Source organism: Gracilinanus agilis, chromosome 6 (assembly GCF_016433145.1).
Source record: "Gracilinanus agilis isolate LMUSP501 chromosome 6, AgileGrace, whole genome shotgun sequence".
Classification (NCBI taxonomy): domain Eukaryota; kingdom Metazoa; phylum Chordata; class Mammalia; order Didelphimorphia; family Didelphidae; genus Gracilinanus; species Gracilinanus agilis.
Genome location: NC_058135.1, coordinates 1,374,592 through 1,392,821, shown reverse-complemented (window position 1 = coordinate 1,392,821; position 18,230 = coordinate 1,374,592). Strand labels below are relative to the sequence as shown.

The following is an 18,230-nucleotide window of genomic DNA, read 5'->3' as shown; positions in this document are numbered from 1 at the left end:
CCTCTCCCTCTCCCTCTCCCTTCCTCTCTCCAATTGCCTCTCCCTTCCCCCCCTCTAAGGATGCTGTCTAGCTAGACCCAGGCAGTGTTCCTCATTCTATACCCCCACCCCCATGCCTCTGAAAAAAGCCACACAAACTCTGCCAGCATCAAGTTTCCTGTCTACTCATTAGAGTGATTTTGGGAGTATGAGCCCCACCAGAATTTCACTCCACACACACAGGAGAGGTACGTATTATTATGATCTTTTTTTAAACCCTTAGTTTCTCTTTTAGAATTAATAGTGTACTGGTTCCAAGGCAGGAGAGTGGTAAGGATGGGCAATGGGGATTAAGTGACTTGCCCAGGGTCACACAGCTAGGAAGTGTCTGAGGTCACATTTGAACCCAGGACCTCCCATCTCCGTCTCTCTCACCGAGTCCCCTACCTTCCCTCCTTCAGCTGCTTTTCACTATTTCGTAATATGACTCTTTTCCTAGTCTTTTATACAGAAGGAAGATGGAGATTGAGTCAAAAACAAAAACTGAATTTGGCAGTTAGGATTATTTCAAGGGTGCGGTGATGAGGAGGGAAGCCAGACATTATCTGTACCCCCTTTTCAGAGGCTGGTAGAGAGAGTAGGAGAGGAGTGGATGAAGGGAGAAGGGTGGACTAGGGAGAATATTCTTAAATGCCAGAATCAAAGGTCAAGAACTTACCTCATGCATTAAGGACTGCTGGAAGATTGTACGAATAGAAAGACAACAACGATGAAAGTTCTTTATTAGCTGAGGGTGGACAGAACCACCGAGCTGAGCCACCTCTTCATGAGTTGGAGTGACAAAGATTCCTTGCACTGTTTCTAAGGCAACATAGTGAAAAAGTGTGTTCTCAGTGCCAGATGTCAACCTCATAAAAGGAAAAAGAGGAAACAAGTAAATTCCTTTTAATCACACACTTAATGCTCTCTTCCTCCTAACTGAAATCATTTGAGTTACCAGATCTCTTCGATCATAGACTATATTAGGGGAAATCATATTGCTGGCATTTTAATGCCTCTGTTAATGATTTAATTTTTCAAACAATACAAGTTGACTAAATAATCATTTTCCTACTCCTGCTGATTAATAACTTAAGCAATGAGTTGAGCCATATCTGACTCTACCACCTAGGAGTCTATAGTGCCAAGAGAAGAAAAAAAAGTCGTATAATTAAATCAATCATCATAAGGGATCAATAAATCATTAAGCATTCAATCAAGTACCAAGTATGTGCCAGGCACTGTGTTGGTGTCTGAGATACTAGATAAAGATAAAAGTCTTTACCCTTAAGCTTTATATTCTATAGGAGGAAACAAATAAACATATATTGTATTTATGTGTATACATATATGTATATCTAAACAAAGAAACAATAAGCAAACATAATTTGGGTGTATATGTACATGTTATGTATATATACACTCAGCATGAGATATCCATTTATTTATTTATTTGTCCATCCATCCATCTATCTATCTATCCATCCATCTATCCCTCTATCTATCCATCCATCCATCCATCCATCCCTCTATCTATCCATCCATCCATTTATCCCTCCATCTATCTATCTATACATCCATCTATCCCTCTATCTATCTATCTATCTATCTATCTATCTATCTATCTATCTATCTATCTATCTATCTATNTCCATCTATCTATCTATCCATCCATCCATTTATCCCTCTATCCATCCATCCATCCATCCATCCATCCATCCATCCATCCATCCATCCAGCTATCTATCTATCTATCTATCTATCTATCTATCTATCTATCTATCCATCCGTCTATCCCTCTATCCATCCATTCATCCGTCCCTCTATCCCTCTATCCCTCCATCCCTCCCTCTGGCTGTCCATCTGTCTGTCTGCCTGTCTGTCCGTCCGTCCATCCACCTATTGCCCACTCGGAATCTGCATCTCCTTAGCTCCGACTCTCACAGGCTGGGTCCCTTGAGGACAATTACCCTATGTCCCAAGTCCTCTTCTGACCTATAATAGAGTTCACAAGCCCATTCCAATGTGTTTAACTTCACCAAGCAGCCAGTTGACCCAATTAGCTTAAGGCCACGGCAGGGCATGAATAGCAGCAACAAATCTGGGGTGCAGGCTCCCCCAAACACGCATTTGTGGATGGAGAGGTATCTCCCACTGAATGTACATGTACTTAACTTGCACACACGAATAGAGATTGCACTTAGGTTTGCTCATTGCTAATTCATGTATTCACACGCTGCACGTGTTGCACGGACTTATAGGTTTACTTGTTTCTTGGAGCAGACTTTGCCCAGCGTCCGTCCTGCAGAGGACACTAGGAGAGGGGCAGGCCTAGGGAGCCCAGGGGGCTGGGGCAGGGCCCCCGCAGCTCCCCTCTTCCTTTGGGGTGCTTCCCCGGGGGCAGTTCTCTGCCGTGGGGAGATGTCCCTCCCCCACTGTTGCCCTCTGAAGAGGCTTGGTTCTTAACAACTGGCTCTCTTGTCTGCGGCCAGACGCGCCGGGGATGACGTCTCAGTTTCCGGCTTTCTTTAGGGCGCCGCGGGGGCACCCTACAATCCCACCAGAGTGACGAAGGCGCTCGGAGCCAACACTGGCTCTGCTTGCAGGAATGGGCTGCTCTCCGATTTCCCAGCTCCAGGCCTCACACGTTCCCCAAGACACAGTGACCCGCTCCCATTCTGGAAGTTTCGCCAAGTGGGCTGGGATGATTCGGCTGATCAGAAATTCCCTCCCTGCGACCCCGCTTGCATGAAGTAAATTCGGAGAAATGTGTTTTGGACAAAGTATGTTCCAGGCATGAGAAGTGGGTCCCGGGAGCGGCGGGACAGAAAACCAGCGTGGCTAGTTGGATCACACGGCCGGGCTTATGAAGGACGGTCACTGGTGGGTGGCTCTCTGGAGACGCCTGGACCAGAGTGGGAGGGCTACAATGCCAGTGAGTCGGGCAGCCAGACTCTGTGCCACTAAGCACGGGGGCTGGGGAGGGGGGTGCAAAGGAAGGCAGTAGCTCCGTCCTGGCCCACAGGGCACTTACGGCCCAGAAATGTCCAGGACACACCGGCTGGGTGCAAACAGGTGGAAGGGAATCTCTGGGGCCAGGAGAGGCCCCTCCTTCAGGAATGACACCCCTGGCTGAAGCAGCCTCTCCTCTCTAAAGCTACCACATCTCCTTGCACGTTCCTTGAGGGCAGGGTGTGCTCACCTCACCTCCCAAAGCCCAACTCGGGGCGCTCTCCTGCAGAATGTACACATCCGCAAACGCCCCCATCCGTCCTGTTCTCACGCACCACACCGGCCTGCCTGCGGCCTCTCGCCTTCTCTCTCCACTCCCTCGGCAGTCTCATGGGCTCCTGATGCCCGCCTCCCATCCCCAGGCCCACAGCTCTTCTCAGTCCCTGAGCGCCCTGTCCAGGCCCCCTCCCTGCCCCACCCCGGTGCTGCAGCGACCGCCCTGTGTTTGGGGCGCAGTTTTCTGCTCACGGCCCAGCAGACGCAAGCTTCCCGCAGCCAAGGTCTGTTTAGTTTTTCATTCTGTATTCTCCGCACATCACCCGGTGAAAGGCACCTACCTGGCATGTTTGTTCACCGAATGAGGATTACGGAGGAGACGATCTGGTTGGCGGCAGGAGCCAATGAATTATTTCTTAAAGATTCCATTATTTGTTATTAACCATCATAAAACAGTTATAATACCAAAGGAAGCTAGCTGCCCTTCTGAATCTTGCTTTCTCAACGAGGAATTTCCTCACTCAAAAGAGGCTAAAAGCTTTAAGGAAAATGAATACGAAGGAAGTTTCTTACTTTATGGCATCGAATAGTTCCATTTCTTTTTCGGAAAGGTCCTTTTTTAGCCTTCCTAAATGAAAAGGATTTGGGAGGGTAGCTTTCTTTTTAGTGGCCTGGAAAACAAACAATATTCCCAAATCAAATTGGTTTCTGTCTTGAACAAAATCAAACAGCATTAAGAATCAAAACAACAAAACATGATAGTCATCCCGAACGCCTGCTCATTTGTGACGATCGGGCCTGTCCGGGGCTTTAAAATAAGACTAGCACTTCAAGCTGCGGTTATTCTGAGCTTAAGCCACGGCAGAGGCTTTTCCATAGGGACAGCCGTGGGAGGCCCGATATCCAACTCCGTAGTGCAGCGCCGAGCCACAAACCAAGGAGCGGGCCCGAGGACTAGCCATGGGAAGGTACGGCTGTTCTACTTACGGCTGTTCTACAGGTTGGCCGCATCTTTTCTGAGCAGCCGCGGGGCTTTGTAACCCTTGTCTCTGCCCAAACTCCTTCTGAATCCATTAGGATTCTTGTGGGACCAACGGAAGGGGTTCCACAAGCTTGTGCTTGTTGCGTGAAGGAGTTCCCCGAATCCTTAACTATTAGCAGCGCAGGAGGAAAACGACGGTGCTGAGACACAGAATTCTGTACATAAACATATCCTGATTTGTCCCAAACCTACCTTACTCTTTGGGAAAATGGCAGAGGGATCCGCTGGCTGGCGTTAGGGCCAAACCCCCTCCCTGGCTGGCTTTGAAAGATACCTCCTGATCCTCCTATCCCAGGAGTCCACGTTTACTAGGGTGCCTATCGTCTAGGGCCTTCTGCTGCTATTTCTGTGCCACAGCATCTCTGAGTCTGTCTGCGGCGGCAGACCCACCAGCAGGCCCTCACTTTCGGACCTTCCTCCGCCGCCCGAGGCATCATCCTTTCCCATCTTCTTTTTAAAATTCTTCCACTAATCTCCTTACAGTATGGAAGAGAGTGTGGCTTCTAAAAGGCTTAAGTTAAACAGGGAAAGTATTTCCAAAAAGGAAAGGCTTCAGGCAGGGCACGCTTCTCTCCACACTGCCCTTGGGAACGAGTCCTGCCTGCACCTTCACGTGGATTACGCCCCACAAGCCCTCTGTCAGCTACTTAGAATTTCAAGTTGACAAGCACGTATGGGTGGCCAGTTTTGGGAACAAGGCAGAGCTCCAGATCCAGGCTTGCTTCCATGGAAGAATAAGGCTGGAGCATAGGCTCTATTCTGGATTTTTCTGTCCAGACTGCCTAAGCCAGGGCTTTCCTTGGCTACTCCGAAGTGTAGGGAGGCTAGAAAAATCTGCACTGGTCAAGGAACGGGTTCGGCCACGGATCGCTATTCCTGGACCACCCTGGGATGCCCAGGCCCTCTGAACGGCTAACCTTTCTTGCCAAAAATACATGTGAGTGATGAACCACCCATCTTTTAACTAGGGTGTTAAGGCTTCTGGCGTCCCTGGAAGGGCAAGCTCGGCAGCAAATGGGGGCCTCGAATGGAGGCACATTCCCTTGAGCAAGGTGCTCACCTGGGGACCTCCGGGACTCGGAGCCTCCTTGGCTCCCTGCTTGTGGAGCGGCTCTGGGGCTGTGGGGGGGCCGGGGCCAGCCCCTTCTCCGGGGCCTTCGGTGCCACCGTCAGGGCCCCCGCTGCTTCTGGAAGGGCTGAGCTTACGTGTCCTCAGAGAGTAGTCACTGAACAGCCTTCTTCTGCTAGAAGGGGAGGGGAGGGACCTGGGCGTGTGCTGGAGCTTGCTGAGGAGAGGGGACGAGGTCAAGCCGTCCACTTTATCTCGCCCAGCGGGAAGGAACCAGTCGGCACAAGACAAACAGGGGCCGGAGGACGAGGCCAGCCTCTCGTCCAGGCGGCTCTCTACTCCCTCCAGCTGAAGCAGAATGGCTTTGACCTGGTCCACGTAGATGCAGTCGGGTCCTGGATGCCCCGCGGCCTCCGAAGCACAGCCTCCAGCCTCCAGCAGCACGCACAGCAAAGAGTGTTTCTGGAAGAAAACAGCCATTGAGGGGTTATCCTGGGAAGGGAGGGACTCCTGGAAAAACGCCGAATGGAGCAGTTCTCTCTCCCCTCGCCTGCCGCCCCCAGCCCCTCCCGGCCTTTTCATCTCAGGATAACCTTCCCCAGTTTTTTCAAGCGGCCCCCACCATGTTGGGCGGAAGGGGCAGCACAGCCCGCGCCGTCCGTCTCCCCGTTCTGGACATGGTCCCTCTCAGGGAGTACCGGTTTCCGGGGGTGGCACCGGGCTTTCCGAACTGCTCTTCTCCAGCCCGATGACAGCCACCCTGGCCACCCTGCTCCCCTCTCCGGCCTCGGCAGGCTGGTGCGTTGGGCCAGGGCGCAGAACTTCCTGTTCCTCTCCAGTCAATTTGATCGTCTTCCGCTCAGGCCATCCCACGGGCCTTTTCAAACATATTCTGCAGAACGACGGAACTGAGGACCCCCCATCCCGCTCCCGCCCCCCCCAAATCCCTGCATTAACGGCCCGACGAGCGTGAAGGCCAAAGGAGAGGGGGAGCCCCTCACCCTCCCATCACGAGGAAGTTTTCTCGGGCCCACGTCCAACCCCCATTTCCCGCTGTGGGCCCGAGCTCTGCCCTGCGGGCCACCGCCAGGGCTTCAAGGGCTCCTCCTGGGCCGCGGCTCAAGGCTGGGCCATCTCCGGTCACTCTCCAGCTCGCCGAGCAGGGACACACGGGGCATTCTCTGAGAAGCGAGGCGACCACACGGCGCGGGGCAGCGATGCTCTTCCCCAATCGGGGCTGCCCAGAGGAGGCCTGAGAGGGCCCCCTTGTCCTACTCGTGCTTCGGGGCAGCCCTGCCTGGCCTCGAGCCCGTCGCTGCTGTTGGCTCTCCGGGGCCCTGCGGGGGGCTTCCTCGCCAAAGATCCTGGAGGACTTGCCTTTTTCTCCTCCAGCTCGTTTTACGGAGGAGGAAATGGAGGCAAGCAGGGGTGAGTGACTTGGCCAGGGCCACGCAGTGAGCGTCTGAGGTGGGACTTGGGCTCGGGGTTTTCCTGGCTCTGGAGCCAGGGCGCTATCCGCTGCACCGACCGGCTAGCCCCCACCTTGAACCCAGACTCTGCTAAAACCCCCACATTCTTCCGGCCACACTGCTCTCCAGCCCTGGCGGCCGAGGCCGATTTTTCTGGCTACGAGAACAAGACTTTGCATTTATTCCTACCGAATTTCATCTCTCGGGACAGCGGCTGGCACTGAGCAGGCACTGAATCGATGTCGCCTTCCCCCTCTCCCATGTCCTTGTGCTCCCAGTAGCCTCTGGCGCAGGCGCTCAGGCCTTCTTGGTGCCCTGTTGCACTGACCATCCCCCAGGCCGACGATGCTCTCTCTCCTCAGCCTCCCTGGCTCCTGTCGACGCCCTGCTCTACAGGTTGCCCTTCCTGGTCCCCCAGGGGCCAGAGCCAGCTCCTGGGAAGTGCCCTTCCGGCTCCTCTGGGGATTGGGCACTCACCGACTCTGTCACTCGCATTCGCCGTCTTCCCCGTTACGGTTTGGTCTCCTTGAGGCCAAGGGCCGCTCTGGCCTTCCCCTGCACCTGCAGCACCGAGCCCAGTGCCTGGCAGCCCAGGATGTGCCCATGATGAAGGCCCGCCCGGGCCTTGCCTTTCATCCATCTTTAGCCCATCCAGGCCTCACTTACCACCTCCTTTCTCATCCCATCAGCCATTTCTGTCTCGCCACGTGGGGAGCCAAGGGCAGGGCTCTGGCAGAGAGATCTGACCCAAAGGGCCAGAAGGCTGCCCTGTCCCCACCGAGGGGACAATCTCCTCCTGACCTCCTGAGGCCGGTTTTAGCCCACGTCGCCCTTTGGCAGCACCTGACATGCTCTGGTGCCCGTCCTCGGCTCCCCAGCCTTACTTCTCTCTCCTGCCCGTTCCTCTGGGGCCTGCGCTGGCTCCCCGACATCCACCCCAGTCATTCTGGTCAAACCTCCTTTTTTCTCACCCTCCTCATCTGAAAGGCTTCCCTCTGCAGCTTCGGCATTTTATTCCATGGGATCCGATTCTTCATCTACATCAGTGATTCCCAAAGTGGGCACCACCGCCCCCTGGTGGGTGCTGCAGTGATCCAGGGAGGCGGTGATGGCCACAGGCGCATTGATCTTTCCTATTCATTGCTATTCAAATTTAAAAAATTAATTTCCAGGAGGCTAAGTAATATTTTTTCTGGAAAGGGGGCGGCAGGCCAAAAAAGTTTGGGAACCACTGGTCTAACCCCTTTGACATCTGCTTTCCCCAAATCTAGGAAGCAGGGAGTCAGACAAAGCTTGGCTTGCTGCCCCTTTTCTCTCACAAACTTTAGCCCGCAGGAGCCATCTTACTCCGACATTATCATCATTTCCTCCTTGTGAGGGGGAATCGAATCCAGAACTAGGATTTCCCCTTGTTGGTTTCTTCGGCTTCCCAAGGACAAAACGATCATGAGGGCAAATCAGAGTTCCCTGCTCCTCTGCTTTTGGGGGAGAGCTCCTCCTTCATGACTTGTCATTGTTTCTCAAAGCCATCCCCTTCCTTTCTCTGGCTGAGAGGCCTGGCTAGGCAGCACTTCTGTTTGTTTATTTACAAGTCCTCCGTTGCTAGCCCAAATCTCTTAGCACAGTACACAGTCCAGGCCTTGGGTTCATCTCACCACATCTCACCAGCCTACTAGGAGTTCTAATTTGCTGCTTTGGGGTGGGTCTTCTTGTTCATGTCTCTGTACGGGCCATCTGTGTTATTCTCTTGGCCTTTATCTCCTGGGAATTTCTGGGTGTATTCACTGTTGTTTGTCTTTTCACATTGTAACTAGTTTGGTGGTAATAGGCAGAGAAAGCAGTCTTTTCCCTCCCCTCATCAGGAAAATACATTGTCAGCCACCTTTCTAAGGGGCATTCCATAATCAGGCTGGGAATACTGTAATCCCTCATTTATAATAAACCTTGTCCAAAAGTCCAAATCCCATTCTCTGACGTTTGGAACCCAAGTATTAGGCAACATAGCCTGCCTTCCTCTCCTCAGCTTTGTATCATGTGAAAAATAAACCCATCTGTTCTTTGGATTCATCCAAATCCCTAAGAGAAATAACCTTAGGGCCCAGGATGAGCCTCTGGGACACCACTAAAAATATCCCCTCCAAGCTGATATGGACCCTTTAGGGACTATCCTTTGAGATTAGTCATTCATTCAGTTCCAAATTTATCCTTCATTCTACTTTTCTCTCCTTACTATCCAGAAATACAGCAGGAGTGAGTTTGTACCCCAAAGAGATAATAAGGAAAGACTTGTACAAACATATTCATAGCTGTGCTCTTTGTGGTGGCAAAAAATTAGAAAATGAGAGAATGTCCTTTGATTGGGAAATAGCTGAACAAATTGTGGTATATGCTGGTGATGGAATACTATTGTGCTCAAAGGAATAATGGACTGGAGGAATTCCATGTGAACTGGAACAATCTCCAAGAATTGATGCAGAGTGACAGGAGCAGAACCAGGAGAACATTGTACACAGACGGATACACTGTGGTACAATCGAACATAATGGACTTCTCTACTAGCAACAATGCAAGGATCCAGAACAAGGCTGAGGGACTTAAGAGAAAAAAAAACTAGCCACATTCAGAGGAAGAACTGTGGGAGGAGAAATGTAGAAGAAAAACATATGATCCACCACATAGTGTGATAGGGATGCGATTGGAGTTTTGATATTAAAAGATCACTCTATTGCAAATATGAATAACACAGAAATAGGTTTTGAACAATGATACATATATAACTCAGTGGAACTGTTTGTTGGCTTTGGGAATGGGAAGGAGAGAGCAGGGGAGGGTGATCGATTATGTAATCATGAAAAAATATTCTAAATAAAATTTAAAAAAAAGAAAGGGAAAGCTTTTCCCTCTTTCTCTCAACCCTTGCCATCCATTTACATTGTATTTCTGTGTACATGCATATACTGACTTGAGTGTTAGAACCAATGTATGCACTGAAATCCAATAGAAATTCAATTTTTAACCTAAAAAAATAAAACCAGCAGGAGACACTTTGCTAAGTGTTTTGCCGAAATTTGGGCATGCCTATAGCATTCTCTTAGTCTACTGGTCTAGAAACTCTGTAAGAAAAGTGAATGGATGCAGCTTGGCATGACTGATTCTTGGGGTGGTCATGCTCGCTTTTAGTGACTACTGATTTTTAAAAAAAGTTCACAAGCCATCTACTTAGTAATGGTGCCAGAATTCTATATTCTATATATAGAATAAAATTCTATTTCAAACCCCATGTCCTGAGGCAACAAGAACACAAGGCTCCCTTAGGGAAATCTTGGAGAGGTCAGAAAGTCCCAGGTTGGGGACTTTGGAAGTGATAAAGAACGGTGGCAGTGACCATAAGCTGACTGGGACGTCCCAGGCCCAGAGTTCTCTTGGAATCTCAGCCCTGAGAGTCCAGCCCTCTGAAACATAAAAGATTCAGGAAGACCTAAACTTGTGAGGATTTATCACCTATACACTGTGTTCCCACACAGTCTCCTACTCTCTCTCTTTCCCTCAACATAGTCAAATCCTGCTTTCTGTTGTCTTTTTCATTTTCATTCATCACAATGTATCCCTGCCCTCTCTTTTCTCTTTCCTTTCACATGTGGCTTCCTCTATAGGACTGTAAGCTCCTTGAGGGCAGGGACTGTCCTCCTTCCTTTGGTAGAATCCCCCCAAGGGCTGATGAAACAGGTTCTGACCCCTGTCCACCTTCTCTCCCTGCCCAAGCAATTTACACCAGGTACTTGTCTATGCCTCACTTTTGTCTCTTCCTGTGCCATGGATTCTATGGCAGGGTGGTGACTTGCTTCCAAAGTCTGGGTTATTTTGATTCTAGGAATGGACTCCTCCCTCTTGATTAGTCAGGCGGAGATGAGAATAGCAATCTGTTTTCCAAGACAGGTCATCAAATGCTGGACTCCATCGTCCTCAGGAGTGTGTCTTTTGTTCCTCTGGCGTGAGGTACGGATTTTCAGAGCCATCTTCTGGGCCGAAGTGTCACCACTAAGTCTCCACGAGACTGATGAGGTCAAACTCATCCCCTTGGGTAAGACTCTCTCATTGCTCCTTTCCTTTGTGTGTGTATGGCATGGAGAGAACCCAGGAACCCTGGGTAATGTGCTGGATCTCATCTCTGATGCGGTCTTCTAAGATTTACTGATTTTCTCTCTGGCCATTCTTCCTCCTGTGGGTGAGTCTCCCACTTTTTCTGGTTAGACTCAGTGGCGGTTCCCTTTACCTTTTCTCCTTCCAGGTTAAAGCATCTTGGTCAGCTGGAAAGACTCCAGGCAGGTGAATCTCTCCCAGTTCTTGTTTGTTATGCACCACAGGAGACCTAGAAAATATTGTCACCATGGCCCAGAAAGCCAGATCACATTCTCAGATACAACTGTCTTTTCCCCCCAACATGTAATATGTAATATATATATATATATATATATAATAAATATATTTTTTTTTTTTTTCCAATTACATGCATCGTGGAACTTCATTTTATAAGAACTCAACACATGCAAATTCAGGTATATATGATTGGCAATAAAAAAGAGCAAAAAAAATCCATAAAATAAAACATTTTAACCATGCCTAAATCCATGCCATTTCTTCCCAAGGGGTGTAAAGTTTCATAGCAGCCTGTCTAATCACACTTGTTCTTGCTCCGAGAAGCATTAGTCTTGCACCAATCACTGGCTCCCGCACCAGTACTTTGTCTGGAGTTCTCACTTATAATAAGTCACGTATGTCTATGCTAGAGCAATGTTTCTCTTTGTTTCACTAGTGCCATTTAGTTATTATCAATGTTAGTGATGCTGGTAGCTCTGAGAAGCCTAAGAAAAGCCATAAAGTAGGAAAGTTCATATAAGAAGTACTTAGAAAATAAAGGGGCTTGCTAGTATGTGTGATTTTTAATTTACATGAAGGGTTTTGGAATGTATCAGTCACATAAAGTGAGGTCCTACTATATTTTTCACATTTTTTAACATTTTCTTCCCCAAATTTTGAATTGCTAATTCTTCCCTTTTCTCTCTCCCTTCTCATCTCCTCTTAAGACAGTAAGCAATCTGATCTGGGTTCCATATTATTAGGATTAAAAATAATAAAGGCTGATATAAATATAGAAATTAGTATTTTAATTAAAGCCATGCTGATAGATAAAGTCATTAGACCACGTGCTTGTAAGAATTCAAAACTGCTGCCTCCATTTTGTTACCTCTCGTCTCTCCCCGAGCCTGCTAGCCAAGAGCTAAAAAGCTAAAAAAAAAAAATTTACTTTCGGATTTCCTCTCATTTTAAACTGTTCTCTGCGTGGTGATGCAGACGTCCCCACACCCAAAGAACCAGAACTGGAAACCCGTTGGACCATGGGAAATGTAGTTTGATAGTTCCCATGTGTCCATAGAAAATATATATACTTTTAGATGGCATCTCCCAAATTTCACTTTTACAATATGTGCAGTCCTGTGAAACAAATTTCCACTTTGCTCAGTGGGGAAGAAGGTTCATAAGACAAAATGAAACAAAAAAGACCAAAGGAAAGAGAGTTGAAACCCAGTCTGCTTCAGGTTGCCTTCAGACTCCATCAATTCTTTCTCTGGAGGTGGATGGCCTTTTTCATCCTGAGTACTTTGGGACTGTCCTGGCTCAGTGTATTGCAGGGAAAACAACCAAAACATTCATGGATTCATCATACAATGCAGTTGTGACTATGCACTGTTCTCCTGGTTCTGCTCATTTCACTCTGTGCAAGTTCTTGTAGGTTTTTCCAGCTCTTCCTGAAATCCATCTGCTTGTCATTTCTTAGAGCACAATAGGATTCCTCAGCATTGTGTACCACAACTGGCTCTGCCATTCCCCACCTGGGAAGCCTTCCCACGATGGCCGACGCTTGGCTACTACAAAAAGAGTGGCTCTAAACATCTCCGTACAAATACGTTCTTTCCCTTTTTTCTCTTCTTTGTTTGCCTTCTATGGCCTTCTTGGCCTATGGACCCTTTCTCAGAATAGTGATTTTAAAAAATAATGGCAGGCAATGCTAAATTTCAATCAGAAGTTAGTGAACATCAAGAAGTAATTTTTTTCCCTAACCAAATGTATGGACTCCAGGTTAAGAACCCCTGGTCTAGACACTTGGGAACTCTGCACAAATCGATCCAGAGTTCTGAGTCCCTTCAATCATTCCCCAAATTCCTTCTTCGCTGGTTCACACTCCCACGCGTTCTCTCTTAACATGCCTCTTTAGTGCCCAAAGGCAAGCAGGGGGAGGCAGGTGAACAAAATGCTCAGTTTCACCAAAGGTCTTCCTTCTGGTCCTCATTTTCACCAAAGGAAGGAACCCAAGCCTCCATGTTTTTTAATACTTTGCCTTTGATTTTATGAATATTCTGCATTTCTCTTTTTGCTTAAGGGGAAGCTAGGTGGCTCAGTGGTTAGAAAGCCAGGCCTGGAGATGGAGGGTCCTAGGTTCACAACTGGCCTCAGACACTTACCCCATAGATTAGCCTTTACCACCCTTTTGCCTTGAAACCAATATGCAGTATTCATTCTAAGACAGAAGGCAAGAGTTAAAACAAATCTACTTTGAAACTCAGAAATGGGGAGGAAGGAGGGCAAGGGACATTATTCTAAGAACAACTGGAGGCATGACTTACCAAACCTACGATTAATAGGAAATATCTTCCCTCTGGTTCCCGAAAGGCTTCAGTATTTGGTTCAGAAGTGGGCTGCAGATGGTGTCTTGGGAACACTTCCCTCCATATGACCAAGTGAGCAATCCTTTGTTCTGAAACCAACGGGAGCAGGCAATAATGACGACAATACACAGCGATGTCAATCAGGTCATCCTTTGGCAAATGGTTACAAACCAAGTAACCCTTGAAAAGAGAGCACAAAGGGGAAAAGTTGGCTCAAGTGAAGGCTCCCAAGCAGTTTCCCAAGTTGTAGGCAACAGAATTAAATGATTTTTTATTTTTCAAATAATATTTATTTTTTTCCCAGTGACATGTAAAACAATTTTTTTAACCTTCATTTTTTTTAAAGTTCTGAACTCCAAATTCTCTCCTTTCTTCCTTCCCACCCTCCATTCCCTACGCCCAGAGTTGGTAAGCAATCTGATAGAGATTTTACATGAGGACAAGGGGGCATGAGACACACAGATAATTAGTAAGCAGAATGAACTTAAACAAGGTGCCATGGAAAAGATGACTTCTGCCTGGGTAGGGTGAGGGGCCGAGCTGTCCCCAAGGGACAGGCAGCATTGGGAAAGAAGGTTATAGGTGAAGGAGCTGGAGTGTTTCAGGAGAAAAGCAGAGAGGAAGGTGCCATCGATAGAAATAAAAAAAGAATTTCCCAACATCCCATTTGTAAGAAAAAAATGGGACCCTGTGTGGTAAAGTGGCTAGGAGGCTGGGCTGGCCTTGCCCGCCATATAGTCATATGCCAGTCCAAGAAACATGCCTCATGCCTTGCTGAGGACAGGAATGATCCCAGGAACCTTTGCTTTCTGAGGAGCTGTGGGCAGGGAGGCTGGAGAAGACCAAAGATGACTCTCTGGGGATTATGCACAGGGCTTCCCAAGAGGCAGAGCTCGGGATCCTGGCTGACAAGGGCAGCCTCTGCCATCTCTGCAGGGAGGTCAGAGGCATGATCTATCTGGCTTCCTTTGTGAGACGAGGCCCACAGAATCTCTACAGATCTCACTTGGTTTCTGTTGGGCCCAGCCCTGAGAGGGCGAGGGAAACACTGGCTACCATGACCAAGGGCACTGCCTCACCAGGCCTGGAACGCACCAGACACACAGAATAGAAAACGACTCCCATCTGGATATGGTCCTAGCATGGAAGAAGCCCTTTGGGCCAGAGGAGATTGCCCACAGTCACAAGCCTGTACGTGGGAGGCTCTCTGGACTGCAAGCCTACTTTAGGACAATGGAGTATTAAGGAACTCTAACAAGGTTACAAACTAAATGTGCCTCGACTTGCTTTATTTAGAATATCTCTATTTTGTTTTGATTCAGTGTTTTAAAAAGTAAATAACAGTTGTATATCCTATTACTCTATTTTTTTAAACCCTTTCCTTTTGTCTTAGAATCAGTACTGTTCCAAGGCAGAAGAATGGTCAGGGCAAGGCAATGGGGCTAGATTTGCCCAGGGTCCCATAGCGAGGAAGGGACTGAGGTCTGATTTTGAATGCAGGTGCTTTTGTCTGTGTTCCCAGATCTTGACCCCCTGAGCTTCCCAGCTGCCCCTCTGTCCCATGACTTTAAAAGATTCAAGTTCAAGGCCCAATCGTGCACACACTCAGCTCTTTAAAATCATGGACCTTCCTCCTCCTTTATGTAGTTATGGTTTTTCAGAATAAGAACAAATGGAGAGCACAGATGAAAGTTTATGAGGGCCCGTATAGGCTGAAATTGTACCTATGTTAAATGAAAGGGATAAAATAGTCTACAAACATGAAAAATTTTGTTTGTAGAAGCTATTTCAGGTTCATCTTGGAAAAATAGATGATACAATTATAAACACTTCCCCGTTTATTCCAGCAGTTGTCTCACCTTATAAAATAGAGAAGATCCCAGTATTGTATACAGACGCCTCATGTCGTAGTAATCTTCAGACTGAAAACAAGACAACAGGGTTTAGTCAGCTTAGAATTCTGATGTTTCTTTGTCTCCCTGTGTTCTAACCCAAAGGAGGTATTTAACATTTACTGAGTACATGCCCAAGGTCATAGAGGTAATGAGTTGCAGAGTCGTTTGCCTCAAGAGTTCTGTGAAAGCCAATCTCTATGCAAATCCTGAATAAAGATCTAAAGACTATCCCATTTAAAGACAGCAAACTTGTCCATTTTATAGATGACATACTTCTAGTTTCTCCAAGGGCAAAAGTATGTCTGAGGGACAGCAAATATCTTTTGTGTGAGTTGTATAAAAGGGGACATAAAGTATCTAAAGCAAAACTTCAATGGTGATTACCGAGAGATGAGTATTTGGGATTTGTTTTATCTGGGGGTTCTAGAAGCATTTCCCCCAAATGTATAGCTGATATCCAAAAGCTTAGTGCCCCAAAGACTAAAAGACAACTAAGAGCCATACTGGGTACAATAGGATTCTGTAGACAATGGATCCCTGAGTATAGTGAATTGACCAAATCACTCACAGATTTAACCAAAGATGCAGAACCAGAACTGCTCAAACTTAAGCCAGAACATCTATAGGCAATAACAAAGCTTAAGGAAGCAATTCTTTCTGCTCTAGCCCTTGGGATTCCAGATTATGAAAAACCTTTTGTGCTATTTGTTCATGAGTGTAAAGGGATAGCTTCAGGAATTCTAGCACAGACTTTAGGGCCAAATTATTGCCCAATTGTATATTACAGTGCACGGTTAGACCCTATTGCAGCTGAGATAGCTCCATGCTTGTGTGGAGTGGCTGCTGCTGCATTGTTAGTGCAGAAGTCTATAGACCTTGTTCTCGAGTGCCCACTGACAGTCTTTTGCCCACACCAAATAGAAGCCCTTATGTTGAAATATCACACTCAGGCTTTCTCTGACCAACATATAGCCAAATATGACATAATTCTTCTCGGGAATGAAAACATACAAATCAAGACATGTAGTGTTTTAAATCCAGCAACACAATACCTGACTTACCAACAAATGGGGAACCATTTGAAGAAGTTGTCCAATTAGCAGAACAACCAAGGCAGGATTTGAAAGACATACCACTAGACAATCCTGACCTTGTGCTTTTTTATAGACGGTTCATCTTTCATGCAAAATGGCATCCATTTTACAGGGGCAGCACTGGTCACTGAGTTTGAGACCCTGTGGTATGGTTCATTGCCCAAGAACATGAGTGCTCAAGGGGCAGAGTTAGTGGCTTTGAAACATGCTTGTATGTTAGTACCCCATCCATTAATTTTACCCAGGACTGTCTACAATGAGGGAGACGTTCAATACCAAACACCACTTCAAAGCCAGTCATCAAAATGGCAAAATGTCTTTGTAGTGTGTTTCTGGACTAAAGGTCTCTAAAATAATGAGTCGCATTCTTAAGAAAAAGAGCCATTCTCCAACTGAGAAATGATGAGGGGATACAAATGGGAATGTTTTAGAGGGAAAAAAAGCCAAGCTATCAAGCATCACAGGAAAAAATGCTTCAAATAATCACTAATTAAAGAAATGAAAAATGAAGCAGCTCAGAGGTTTCGCCTCACACCCCAAAGACCAGTAAAGCTGAAAGAAAAGGGCAAGGAGGCACTCTGGATGCCCAGAGGGAAGAGATGTCTGTGCTCAGGGGATGGGGCTCCAAATGGGCCAGCCAGCCTGGAAGAGAATTTGGAACTCCCCACTCCCACTTCATTGCTACCCCAGGCATGCTCTTTGAGCCTTAGTTACCGCCCCTGGAGCCATGCTCTGACAAGATTAGAGAAAGAGGCAAAGGATTTGGACATCTGCTGACCCTGATTTTAGCTCTTCTTGTGGCGGCCAAACATGGGAAACTAAGGAACTGTATCTTAGTGGGGCATGGAGTACAACAGGAGATTCTTGGGCTGTGAGAGATGATAAAGGGGGTGGCTTCAGAGAAACCTGCCAAGACTTGTACCACTGATGCGGAGGGAAGCGGATGAAAGCAGAACAGCTCAGACAATATTATAAAGATAAACAACTTCCCAAGACTTCAAGATGAATGCAATGACCAACCATGATTCCAGAGGCCTGAGGATGACAGGGAGATGGGGGCCAAGGTGGGGGGGCATGCATGCACACACACACACACACACAAATATGTCAGATGGGGAGGTGGGAGAGAGAAAAGATGGGTTTTCATTCACAGGACTGCCCCCCACCAATGAATCAGTTGTGAGCATTAAGCTGTGTCTAAAACTTTTTTCTCTCACCAGTTCTGCAAAGTCTGCTGCCTCTAAATCACTTAATGCCATGTCGATCACCATCTAAAAGGAGCAGAACACAAACAGAATCTAAAATGATTAAGAATCCATTCCCAGGCGGATTGTCTAGAAGGCAAATCATCCATTTGTCTGGTTAGGATGGACAGGGATGATTTTTCCCTCTACGATGCACTAAAAAGTGTTCTGCCTTTTTTTCTTTTTGAAATTACAAAACAATTCACTGGACAGTCTTTGAAATACGGGCATCATAGCTCTGGGAGCGGGGACGGAGACAATTTGGATCATAGAGTTTTGGAAAACTTGGGAGAAAATCTGTTATTCTGTGTTACTGGAAAAATAAAATAGCTTTATAATAAAAAATGAAAAAATGGCAATAGTAAGAGAATCTAAAAAATAAAACAAAATATAGGCATCACCCATAAACCACTAATTGGGAAAAAAAGGTTTCAGCCCAAATTCAA

General features: G+C 47.2%; 2 protein-coding genes across 7 annotated transcripts in view; both read right to left on the bottom strand.

Moving 5' to 3' along the window:
• Window positions 1-18,230, bottom strand: part of MFSD8 (major facilitator superfamily domain containing 8) — a 146,651-nt gene that overhangs the window by 18,014 nt on the left and 110,407 nt on the right. The window lies entirely within an intron of this gene.
• LOC123253120 (protein inturned-like) overlaps window positions 686-18,230 on the bottom strand; it is a 42,087-nt gene continuing 24,542 nt past the window's right edge. Inside the window, exons 7-13 of the mRNA XM_044682409.1 lie at window positions 17,758-17,811; window positions 15,411-15,473; window positions 13,510-13,731; window positions 5,349-5,819; window positions 4,592-4,612; window positions 3,820-3,917; window positions 686-887 (exon numbers count right to left, since the gene is read on the bottom strand). Coding sequence (XP_044538344.1) covers window positions 686-887; window positions 3,820-3,917; window positions 4,592-4,612; window positions 5,349-5,819; window positions 13,510-13,731; window positions 15,411-15,473; window positions 17,758-17,811 — 1,131 coding nt within the window. The remainder of the gene's footprint in view (window positions 888-3,819; window positions 3,918-4,591; window positions 4,613-5,348; window positions 5,820-13,509; window positions 13,732-15,410; window positions 15,474-17,757; window positions 17,812-18,230) is intronic.